This window comes from Sinocyclocheilus anshuiensis, unplaced genomic scaffold, assembly GCF_001515605.1.
Source record: "Sinocyclocheilus anshuiensis isolate Anshui unplaced genomic scaffold, SAMN03320099.WGS_v1.1 scaffold1434, whole genome shotgun sequence".
NCBI classification, from domain to species: Eukaryota; Metazoa; Chordata; class Actinopteri; order Cypriniformes; family Cyprinidae; genus Sinocyclocheilus; species Sinocyclocheilus anshuiensis.
In genome coordinates, this window is record NW_015558610.1 from 28701 (window position 1) to 41371 (window position 12671).

The 12671-nt window shown below is 35.4% G+C and overlaps 1 protein-coding gene across 1 annotated transcript in view; it reads left to right on the top strand.

Annotated features, from left to right (window-relative positions):
• The first annotated feature begins 598 nt into the window (after positions 1 to 598).
• The window catches only part of LOC107680295 (protein FAM19A5-like), a 104806-nt gene continuing 92733 nt past the window's right edge, over positions 599 to 12671 (top strand). The window contains exon 1 of the mRNA XM_016476139.1: positions 599 to 1244. Within this exon, the coding sequence (XP_016331625.1) occupies positions 1136 to 1244 (109 nt within the window). The 5' untranslated portion in view covers positions 599 to 1135. The remainder of the gene's footprint in view (positions 1245 to 12671) is intronic.

Here is a 12671-nt window from a genome sequence, read left to right on the forward strand (position 1 = left end):
AGCTTATCCCAGCATCTTAAGCCGTAGGCAAGGAAGCACCACAGACAGATGGCCAGTCTACAACAGGGCTAACAGAAACAGACAGATACACATTTACACTCACAGTTATGGGCAATTTTAGTTTCACATTCACATAACCTGCGTGTCTTTTGGGGGAAAGTAAATGTAACTATATATACCCTATTCTTTTCATTAGCAATCAGTTTAAAAAAATAAAATTATATATTTTGAATTACACAAAACAGAGCCAAATCTATGTGTAGTTTACAATACATAATACAACATTGAATGATAATAATGCAAAATGTGATTAAATACGGTATCCTGCTAAATATATCAATAAGCCTTGGGGGCACACAGCGCACGAACGGCGCATTTCCAATGACCCACTAGCATATGGATGCCCTCAAATGACCCTAAAGCCACGAAACTTCAAGTTTGATTTCATGGTGTCTTTAAATCCTGCGGTGCACAGCATTTCTGAAAGGTTCAGCACACAAAAGGCACAATGAAAGAACTTAAGACTTAAACTCTGACGTCAGACTAAGGGAACATGCGCTGTGACGCATCCACCGGCGAGCGCTTCTCAAACGCGTCTATTCAGGCAAGTGGAGGCGATGTATGCGTCAGAGCGGGGAGAAAGTGCGCTCGTTAAGAGAAGAGTCAAACCCCGGTAACAGCACAGACGGAGGCGGAGATACGGACTCAACATATCACCAAAACCACATGCGTCGCGTTTGGGACATTTTTTACACGATCATTCGAATTAATGCGGGAATTACGGCTGTTTGTAAGCTTACTTGTTTCTTGTGGTACACAGCAAGGACCGTTCGAAGATACAGAGTAGAATGACAGTTCTAGCGATCAGCGCAGTTCTCTAAGTGCGTAAACCAGAGATTTTGGAGAGGATGATCGCACATCACTCGCCTTAGATCCACGCAACAGCCACAGACAAACTGGAAATTTCTACATTTTTTTGCAATGGGCGGTGAAAGCCCTAAAACATCAAATATATTGTTTTCCTAAAGTTGGCATCTCTTGAAAAAGAACGGATTCCTTTCTTCTGAATCTGTGAAAGAAAAGCGCATCAAAGGTGTTGGTTGTTGTATGGCAATAGAATGGAGATGTGGTGTGGATGCTGAAGGCAGTCAGGATGCTGATGCTGAGAGTTGCGTGGGCTCTAGCGGGAGCGGCGATCTGCTGTTTTCTCATCATTCTCATCCACTCTCGCTTCCTACGAGAAGGTAAATGTGTGTGTTAATTAATAACATAACGCATTATTTATTTACCCATACTCGGAAATCGCACCTGTAGGTCACTTTAGTCTTTTGCTTGATGAATTGATGGAAGAATATTGCATATTTTTTATTATTATTATTTCACAGTGTGCAATCATGTCCATATTTCCCTTTAATATAGAGAATGCGGGTTGGAGGAGAAATATTAATCATAATCAGCAAAAACACCCCACTGTTCTGTTTTGTACCTGTACAGAATAAGATTTACCAGATAATATTCGTGCAAAACTGACGTCTTGAATCTTATTTGATTGTTGGATTTTTATGAAATCATCTTCAAAAGAGGTAGGATGTGATACATATTGCATAAGATGGAGCTGTTTTATGAGTTAGTGATTTATAGTTATGTTTTTTTCAATAGATGGCACTACAGTCTATCTAAAGGGTAAAACTGAGGTCAAAAGGTGATTATTGTCTCCCATAAGTTAATCTAAATTTAACTGTCAGCTAGTATATAAAGTGCATTATAAAGTATTCATAATTATGTAATACATAATATGATGTCATAACTGTAACCAAAGTTACATTATAATGCAGTATATATTCATGATTACATCTCTAAAAGTATAGTACATTTAAACATGAAATATCGTTTTTACCATGTATGTGGTAATGTATTTTATACACTTTAAAGGTAACTACACTGTAAAAAAAAAAAATGATGTTTTGTCAGGGAATCTAAAATTGTACTCCATGTGGTAATAATTCAGTTCACATCAAAATATTATGTAACATTATTTAATTCACCTTATATATTTATTATTCACCAATAATATTCACCATATCTCTATGTATATATGTGTGTGTGTGTGTGTGTGTGTGTGAATATGTAAATAGTAATATAAACGCATTATATTATACAGTATTATAACTGCGGTTAGTTACTCACCAGAACAGTCTATGAGATGTTAAATGCAGCATTATGAAAGCATCATAATGCTTTAAGAGTATTTTTTTATACAGGTTTAAAGTAAAGTGTTAACTTATTATAGTGTTTTCTCTAACAATCTACTATCATAATTTTAGATTTAGGTCTATTAAATATTTATTGTTATTTATTATTTATCTTGTGTTATTGCATTTTTTGATATCAATAAAGCGATACAAAGCCCAGATTAAAATAAATACAGTAATGTACTGATTTGCAAACCATGCACTTGAAGGGGTAACGTGTCAACATGAATGCTGAAAGGTGAGAAATGGGAGCCACACAGACAAGTCAGCAGGATACTGCTGCTTCACCTTTCCACACTGACACAGTAGATATAGGATGTCCTTTTCAAGAGACATCTATCCTGGCTTCTGCATGTGCCTTAAGGGAAGACAAGAGCGGTTTGTTTATAGATGAGACAGAAGGTCAGCTGGTTTCTCTGCTTAGCTGTGGGGATTGGAGCGTGTTTTCAACTCTCCCCTGTACTCCCGATGTAAATATAAAGATCAGTCTAACAGGAAAAAAAAAAATAAACATTCAAGGTGAAGCAGAAGTGACCTTGCGAACTGTAAGGTTATTGAGCATAATTAGTATAACACTGTATATGTCAACACACATTTATTGACCTGATTCCATATCTGATGACAACAAACTGCTCTTTCAAAGAATTGCTGGCCTTTTGTGAAAAGAAAGAACATGAGTATTCTTAAAGGAATAGTTCTGTCGCATTCCAGCAAGAACCAATGCTATTTTGGTGAAAATTACGTCAAACCTGGCTTGGTGCAATTTAAGATTTTAGAGCTTTGATGGAGAGTGAGATTATCAGTGTATAATGATTTAAATTCAGGTATATTCTTCACCGGACGTTTAGAAGGCTTAGAATATAGCATTTGAGTATAAGAGGTTAACAGGAGTGGTTATTAAGAAGCTGTATAAAAGTTACCACTCAATACAAGCATTGAGACCTTCTGGTTTTGAGATACCTGGTTAATTTCCCTTCAATCAACAGAAAATTAACAGATAAAAAGTCACGACCCATGACTGGGCTCTGTACATCTTTATCTCATTTCGGGGTCTATAATATGCCAGAATATGTCTGATTAGCATTTTGTATTTGAACGTTCTTATTCATTCATTGCAGGAGCTCATTTTAAGCTGAAAAAATTTAAAAAACCAAAGCGATGTGCTTATTGAAACCTCTGCTGAAGTAAATGAGGCACAGAGGTGAGAGCGCATTTGCTTCAGCTGCAAGGTCGTTGCTCAGACTAGGAGGTGAGATAATTTATACAGGCACTGAATAAACTCCACTGACCACAGGAATAATGCAGACGAGCTCAGGAAATCATTTATTGAACAGTCCTTTGAAATAAAGTTGAAGTGGTCCTTCTTTTTTAATTTGTGGAGAAAATCTTTGAAATGAGAGTCAGCAGCATTCGTTTCAGTGCTCTACTGTGTATCACAGTGGACCATGTGAATTGTCGGTATGTCTTATATACCATAATTATGGACATAAAATATACAAATCTTCTCAGTTTTGTAACTCACTCATTTAGTAGACATTTAGTTAATCAACTATACTCTCTATACTCTTTCTATGCAATATAATAATTGCAGTTGTGCTGAAAAATAACAGCAGAAAATTAATTACCTCTGTGCTGTTATTAAGTGTAATTGTTAGTGTTTGCTTAATTATTACACAGCTATTTGGAATACTTCATTCTAATAGGTCAATCACAGCATTCAGAAGATAATTAATATGATTGCAATGTTGTATATGAGACCACCTATTGGGTAACTGAAACCCGCACTACTATTTTTATGTCTACGTTATCACACTTTAGACTTGTGTCTCTTGCGTTTATTTTCATCTTTAGTAAACAAAATGAGCTAGTGTGACTGTTCTTTTTCCAAGTTATTCATAGTGAAGGGTTTTAAATAAAAATGTCTGCTAAATGATTTTTGCTTACAATCATATTTAACTGTACAAATTTCAGTTACAAAGATGCCAGTGCCTTTCAACTCTTCTTACCCCCATATTTTAAAATATACTTCATAGAATATAATTCATTTTATTCATGATATATTGTAAAACCCTAAAGATAAATGGTTAAATATGTCAAAGCCAGAACTCAATTTATGTATAACATTTTCCGGTTTTCAAACCAACCCTGGCAGCACGATCTCTGAAAGCAACAGTTTGGAGGATTTGGTGATCTAAAATCCCCAGTGCTGTTTGTTTGCTGTGATGATGTACTGATTGCATAATTGTAGTGAACATACTGGTGAACAGTAGTGCAATTAGCAAGTGTCGGTTGTCTGGCTGGCAGATGGCAGACTTATTCATCTAGCGGCCTTTTCTGAAGGTGCTTAAACTGATAGTGTGGAAAGATTTGGCAATTTTGTCCTGGAGTGGCACGTCGGTCTGAAGTGGCTCTTCAGTACTACTCTACACTTAACACACTGGTAATACCCTGCAGTGAGAACTTCTGAATAGTGCAATTGTCACTGTGGCTTGAAAATCCCCTTTTTTGTCAAACCCCAAACAAGCTGAAAGGCAGGATATCTTTCTTAAGAACTGCCAGAACATAGCTCAGAAGTGGTGCCATAGAAATGTGTCAAACAAGAGAGATTAAACAAATTTACAAAGGGGACAACCTGGTTGATTCAGTGTCCAATGCCTGGCTAGAATTAATTAAAATATTCCCTTTTTTAATTAAAATATTCCACATTTTCTTTTTAAGCCCTTTGCTATACACCTTAATTCCATAATTTGCATTAGTAGGCTTGTCAACAAGCACTCTTTTCAAGTCACGTCAAAATGATTACGAAATTGGTGCTCTTAAATGCCACCACAATGACCTAATTACAGTTTTAATTGTGCAGCTTAGTTTGTACATTTTGTGTACTGTTAATAAAAAACATACTATTAAGAATAAACCATAAAATATTACTCATTTAGCCAGTTTATTATGTCATAAGCATGCATCAAAACTAGATTTCCCATCATGTTCTGAGCCATCACTTGACAAAAATCACTTGAACACACATCACATCGTAATTACGATTCCTAAACTCACACATAGGAGTTTCCCAGGAGGACTGGTAGGCAGCAGAACCCCTGCTTCGTTCTACTGACTGCTGCAGACCCTTCATGGCAGGGCTGGTTCTGTAGGGGTGCTTGAGTGTGCTAAGCACCCTCAAACAAAGTAAGAGTGCCCTCAGTTGAAACTGTAATAGCTTTTATTGACAGAGCAGATTTTTCTGACTGTATCCCAGCCAACAGACATGCACAAAATCCCTCATCAACACTAGTAATTGAGCATGATCTTGCAAATCAGTTTATTAATTTACATGAATTATGAGTATTCTACTTTCATGCATCCAACATAAGCATGATAGCATTTGATTTATGACCTCAGCTCACTCATGGAGAATGTGTGGCGGAATTATCTCACTCAGTCCATACCTGATTGTGACAATGGGATAAATCAGGCTGTAAATGCTGGTCGAGGATCAGTTTCCTATAGCCAAACCTTAGCAGTCAAATGGGTAACACTATAGACAACACATATTCACTATTAAGAGTTTTCCCTAAATAAACTCTTAATTTGCTGCTCATTGATAAGGTAGCTGGAAGTTGTTGTAGTTATGTTCAGGTGTAGTGTAGGGTTAAGGGGTCTAGAATATGGTCATGCATTAATATGTGCTTTGTAAGTACTAATAAAAAGAAATCTGTTAGTAATATGCATGCTAATAAGCAACTAGTCAATCGTGAATATGTGTTTCCTAATCAATAGTTACCGTGGAATGCTAATAAGCTGTGTACAACTTTTTTAATACAATGCTTGCTTTGCATCAACAGACAAAACATTCATTTATGAATAGATTGTATGTTTTTCTAACATCCTTACATTTTTATTAAGTTACAACTTACAGAGGTTATGGGAGTTCTTTCTGAGTGGAAATTGTATGCCGTTTATTTGTTGGTATGAGTTTCCCCTACAACCTAAAGACATGTAACGTGGGTGAATTCAAGGCATTAAATAATGTGGATAATGCAAATTCTGACAAGTCTCTCTCAGCATTTTTCCTGCTTGTAAAATAGGGGCCAGTCTTCCTGTTTAAACGAGATATATTCTTGAAGAAGTTCCTCTAGTTCCTTGTTCATGCTTTACTACCCAGTTTGCTTGTTGAAGCCATTGCTTCCCTTGAGGATAAAAAATCTATAAGTTCATGCCCCAACTGCTGGGTTAACATATCTGTTACACATAAAGTTGTTTGTGTAAGCAGTATCTGATAAGACACTTCCTACTGATGCATTGATTGATGCATTTCAGATTGATATTGTATTAAGTGTCACACATTGAAAATACCTTATTCTTATTAATGTTCATTTTATGTTAGATAACAGTTTATATAACATATACAGTCATTTTCACTATGGGAATACATGAAATGCATTGCCTGTAATGCTTAAATGCTTTAAAGAAGAAGAAGAAGAAGTTTAAATGTGCTCTATTCACAAAAATCACTTTTAAACAAAAATTGTGCCATAAAAAAAAAGTGCCATAAAGCTTTTCTTTTTCTCAGTACAATAATAGAGACATTATTCATTGTAACTTTGACTGTCTTAGTCATTGTCATTGTGGACAGTTTGTATCGAAAGCAATCGTGGAGTGATTACTATCGCCTGGCTCGTAGCAAAACAACATCCACTTTGTCTTCCATCGCACCATGATTGGTATTCTTATTTTCAATTGAAAATGGAATTAAAGGCATTGCCGTTTAATGAAACCCTTATAATACAGGATGTCACATTCCTTTAGCCTTGCATCCTTGAATAAATTGCATGCAACTAACAATTTTCTCTTGAAGCAGCAGAATGTATTCCCCCTTTTTTATGAGCCATGAATAAAAAGGAGGGAAAGCAATAAGGCTTTCTCTGAAGAATATTTTCATTTACCCTCTTATTTCATTGCAAGTAATGATGGTCTTGGATGCTGTTGTCCTACAAATGTTAGTGATACAGGATGGCAGTAAACCATCATTGCATACTCAAACACTCGTATTAGACTTTAATTAGTATCCTTTTAACATAAAAGCAAACTCAAATGAGATTCTGCCGGTGTTTCACTGTGCAAGAGATAATCATTTTTGTAATTTGGTTACTTGAGAAATATTTTGGTCCTCACTTGGCCTCTTAGTCTCTTTAGTTACCTGTTTACAGTGAATCACACCATTCTACAGAACTAGCTTAGCTTTACATATACTGATTATGAAAAAAAATAAATAATAATAATAATAAAATAAAAAAAAAGCTTTAATTAATTACTTAGCCGTGCCAATGCAAAGGTGGGATATCACAAAAATACTACGATTTAAATGTCTTTTTTATTGCAAATTCATCCTTCAAATATATGTCAAGCTTATCAACGGATGATAAACATAAAACTATCCCTTACCTAAATGTCATTCAGAAAGTAAGTAGGTGATGCCTCCATAAAACTAGCTTGCCGCTGGCAGGCGATCAGTGATTTGACAGCAGCTTACGTCCTCACTGGAATTGCTGGATCTGGAGGAAGATGAGGACAGAATTTCCACTGGCACAAGGCCAATTAATATTTCTTTCAAACAGCTTTCATTTATAGGAACACTTCATAACTCCCTTTGTAATCAGTTACATATAATTTTATGATACTGTTTATTACTGTCAATGGCTGACAAATCCATGAATGCTTTATATAAATAATCTAGAATTTACGAAAAATCTGAGAATATTTATTAAATGTTAGAGGGCACTATTTAAATACACACACACAGAGCACACCTATCAAACAATATAGTAGTGCTATTACAATGTTAGCTTGTTTTTAGATTTTATGGTTTTGGAATTAATTAATGTATACTTTTTTAATATACAGAAGTGAATGAAACAAGTCATTGTAACAATATGTATTTCTGGCCTTATTTAGTCTAACCAAATAATGATTTGTGTAGAAAATACTGCTAATTTATAAACAGTATACAAAAAAGTTTGCATTCTGTGTACAATATATATATACAGTAATACATAATCATATACACGATGCAGAAACAGAATTGTAGTATGGTTATATCATGTGATTCTGAACATAGCCTATATGAAACTGGCAGCTGGTTTCCTTGTTTAACACTTGAACGAGATGAAAAATGTAGATGGCAAGAAGTTTGGCTTTCTAAGGCTCACCTGCTTTTTTTTGTGAAATATTGAGTGTTCGTTTATTTTGCATAGGCCTACATTAGAAAGTTCCTAAAATAACATTATATTTAATTTTATTCAGTCCCCTAGTCGACTTATTCACAGTACATAGATTTTTAATGATAATTAAATGATTTTTCACACACTATCACAACTGGGATATGAATCACAGAAATATGTTATAGCGCAGGCAAAAAGAGAAAGAGGGAAATTTTTAATAATGATATTTATTCAGCAAATGAAATTGCCAAGCTTGCAAAATTTGCCGGCTGAACAGACAATAAATTATACCTTTGGTGGCTCCATAAGCCCAAGGATAATATCACAACCAATGAGATGTGAGGAAATGCTGAAGTTGGCTCATGTTCACATCAGAATGGGCACTGGGGAGGAGAGATACATGGAGGTCCTGTCAGAGAACTTTGATTTAAACATACATTACACCACACACACACTCACAGCAAACACACACCTGTATCTCAACATTCCTTTGTATAAGCTTTAGTTTCCACATCTTACATTCATAGATGGATAGATACTGCAGTGATGCCCAGAGGAAAATTCCAGAAATTCATGTGCTCTATGCTGACACACGCATTTGTTTCACTCAAACATGTGCACATTTGTACAAACTAATGCTGTCAAACGATTAATCACGATTAATCGCATCCAAAATAAAAGTTTTTGTTTACATAATATGTGTGTATACTGTGTATATTTATTATGTATATATAAATACAAACACATGCATGTATATATTTAAGAAAAAATATGTTATGTTTATATAATAAATATATTTATATATAATATAAAATATAAGAATATAAATATATAAATATATACTGTATGTGTGTGTATTTATATATACATAACACAGTACACATACATATATTATGTAAACAAAAACTTTTATTTTGGATGCGATTAATCGTGATTAATCGTTTGACAGCACTAGTACATACCAACAACACATGGGTCTGTCAAGCAATGTGAGATATTATTTCACCCCAGATTTAAAGATTACATAATTAAAGGCATTATTGACAGCATTTTGCTACGTGTAATATATGAGGTATTATATTGCTATGTGTATAATATAAGAGGTGGAGCAAGTAAGAAAATTATTATTACTATAGACAATCATCTTTCCCTTATGAACGAATGCTGTAACAAGGGAGTGATTCAATTTATGTTGATTTCACTCAAAAAAAAAAGCACTGTGATATCTTCGTAACAATTTACCACAAATTCCTATTTCAGAAAAAAATATAATATTTATACATCATGATAGTGTTTGCTGCTAAGAAATGTCTAAATAGTGATTTGCATTATGGTAATGAAAATATAATGGAGATGTGCTTAATTGTCATGAAAATAATGTAAATGCAATGCAATAATTAAATAAATAAATAAGACTTGATTTGGGGGTGAAATTTGACTCAGGCATCTCCTTTTTGAGATGGGGAAACCACAAGCTTGTATTAGGCACGCTAACTGTGTTGACTAATTGATGAAACAAAAACCCATCACTGTGTGCTGCAGCATGCAAAACTGCGAGGGCTGCGGCTGGTGACGAGCTGTCCAGACAGTAATGAAATAATTGGCAACACTGGTTACATGCGGCTTGAATACATTGAGAAGCTTCACTTGCTCATCGGTACCATAACTGCTGGCTGAATAGACTGATGTAAAACTGATGTAAAAATGAACATGAGACTAAGTATGTGCGTAGTGGAGTTCTGGTGCAAGTAAGGTCACAAGAAGATTTGGATATTCCTTCAACTGTGGCACCTTGTAGAAAATGCACTCCCTTCCATCAGTGTATATACATGAATCACTGGAGAATCCTGACGTTTTTTTCTGAATCAACAAATGTCATTTCCACATTAAAATATGTATATTCATGCTTGATATCATCGTGTGGTGAAAATCACAGTAGTGGAAATGACATTTTAAATGTATTGAAAATAAAAGGGCTGCTTTTGTCTTTATCTGAGACAAATGCAATAGCTTAAAGGTCACATATTTTACACCTTTCTGGAGTTTTGATGTCCTTAAGAATATATATTTGCGGTATAAGTACCAAAAACCATCTCAATATATTTTTACAGCTCCTCTCTCAGGAGCTCTGCTGAGAACAGGTCGATTTTGGCCTGTCTAATTAATATTCATGAGCCTCTCTTCTGATTGGCCTGTTGTTTTCTGAGTGATGCACGGCCAGGTCATCCACAGGTAACTAGGGTCAGCCGACGTCACAGCGCTAGCTGGAGGCAGCAAAACAAAGGGGAAACTGGAGGTGCCCATTCAAACCAGCGCAGATTCGGCTACATAAGGAGCTTAAAATATCATCTTGTTGTGATGTTGGGTGCCAGAATCGACGTAATACAGCCTCAAATTAGAAATTTGATCACATATCTGCTGCCACTGCCAGACAGGCCCCTGCCAGACCTGGTGGTAAGCGAAAGAGCAAGAGGCCCTGAGACGGCTTCAGGGAACGAGGGTTACCATACGTAACCGAGACGTTCTGACGTCAACTTTTTACGGAAGTCACAACGGTTCGTAAAAAATCACAGCTACTTTATGCAGGCTGTGTGCATTTTACTGTGGACTGACTGTTTTGAAACTTATATGGTAGTTAAATAGCCCCTAGACCTCAGTTATCGTGAAAAAAGCCAGGAAATTTCAGTTTTGACAATATGGGACCTTTAACTAGAGCACTTATGAAGCACATATTCTGCATGACCATATTCTACATCCCTAATCTTAAACTTAACAACTACCTTACTAACTATTAATAAGCAGCAAATTAGGAGTTTATTGAGGCAAAAGTCAGTTAATGGTTTGTTGATAGCGAAAATTGGACCATAAAATAAAGTGTGACCATATTTTTGTATTCGCAAAACACAATGAAATAATATTTTCACACATTTAGCTATACATTTTTTTCAGAATTTACTGTCGCAGTTAAAAATCATTCTGTAAATATACACTCTAAAAAATGCTGGGTTGTTTCAACCCAACTTTGGGTCAAATATGGAATAACCCAACCATTGGGTTACATTTTTCAATAAAATTTTTAACCCAAAAGTTGGGTTAGTCCATATTTGACCCAAAGTTGGGTTGAAACAACTCAGCATTTTTTAAACCCAAAAGTTGGGTTAATCCATATTTGACCCAAAGTTGTGTTGAAACAACCCAGCATTTTTTAGAGTGTATATATAAATCACTTAATAATTATTAAAATGGTTAATGTATATTTCATTTCTGTATTTATGATTAGTTTTAATTAACCCCTGGACGTGTAAGTGCCTGTAGTTGAAGAAATACTCTTTTGCTGAATTTTTTTTTTCTCCCTTTTGCTTTTTTAAAGATGGTTTGGATTGCTGCTGTTTCTTTTTGGGAAGTTGCCATGGAGACAGTAACCCATGAAAAGGTAATTGAAGGAGAGCATGGGTCGTGCTCTACTCTGTGTGAAAAGGGCAACAGAAAGAGAGAGAGATACGGTGACAGAAAGAGAGAGAGATACTGTGACAGAGAGAGAGAGAGAGAGAGAGAGAGAGAGAGGAAAAGATTTAAGACTAGACAAAAGAAAATGAAAAAGAGAAAGTGAGATTTTCTCACGGGTTTTTCCGTCACTCTCAGAGGGAATGTTGGGTAGTTTCATGTGAAAACAGTCTTTAATTACTGACCGCACAGTGTCATTACGAACAGCGGGGGACCAGTAGCCAGTTATTTGTGAATGTTTCGAAATAATTAACTGTCTTCCTGTTTACTAAGCGGCAATGCTAGTCAAACAGACAAGCTTCTGGGAGTGCGCCACAATGCAGAGACTGTTAATTATGAAGCAGACATGATCTGGGTGTTGCAGACCAGTGTGCACTTGAATACTGCAAAACCTGACAAGACATCCTTTGGTGGGATGTACCTGTAAAGCAAAGGTTAATGAAGGGCCAACATAATGAGAAAAGAAGGGACTGAAATGATTAGTGGTGCTTGCTAAGGCCGTTGGTCATAGATGTGTAGTGATTTTAACAAAACCCATAACCATTTATTAACCTTCTGCATGTAACTTGTGTTACCAACATGTATGATACATCAAAATGAACTCTGCAGCTCACAGCTTGTTGTTTCTTAGGACTTGTATATATATATATATATATATATATATATATATATATATATATATATACAGTGGTGTGAAAAA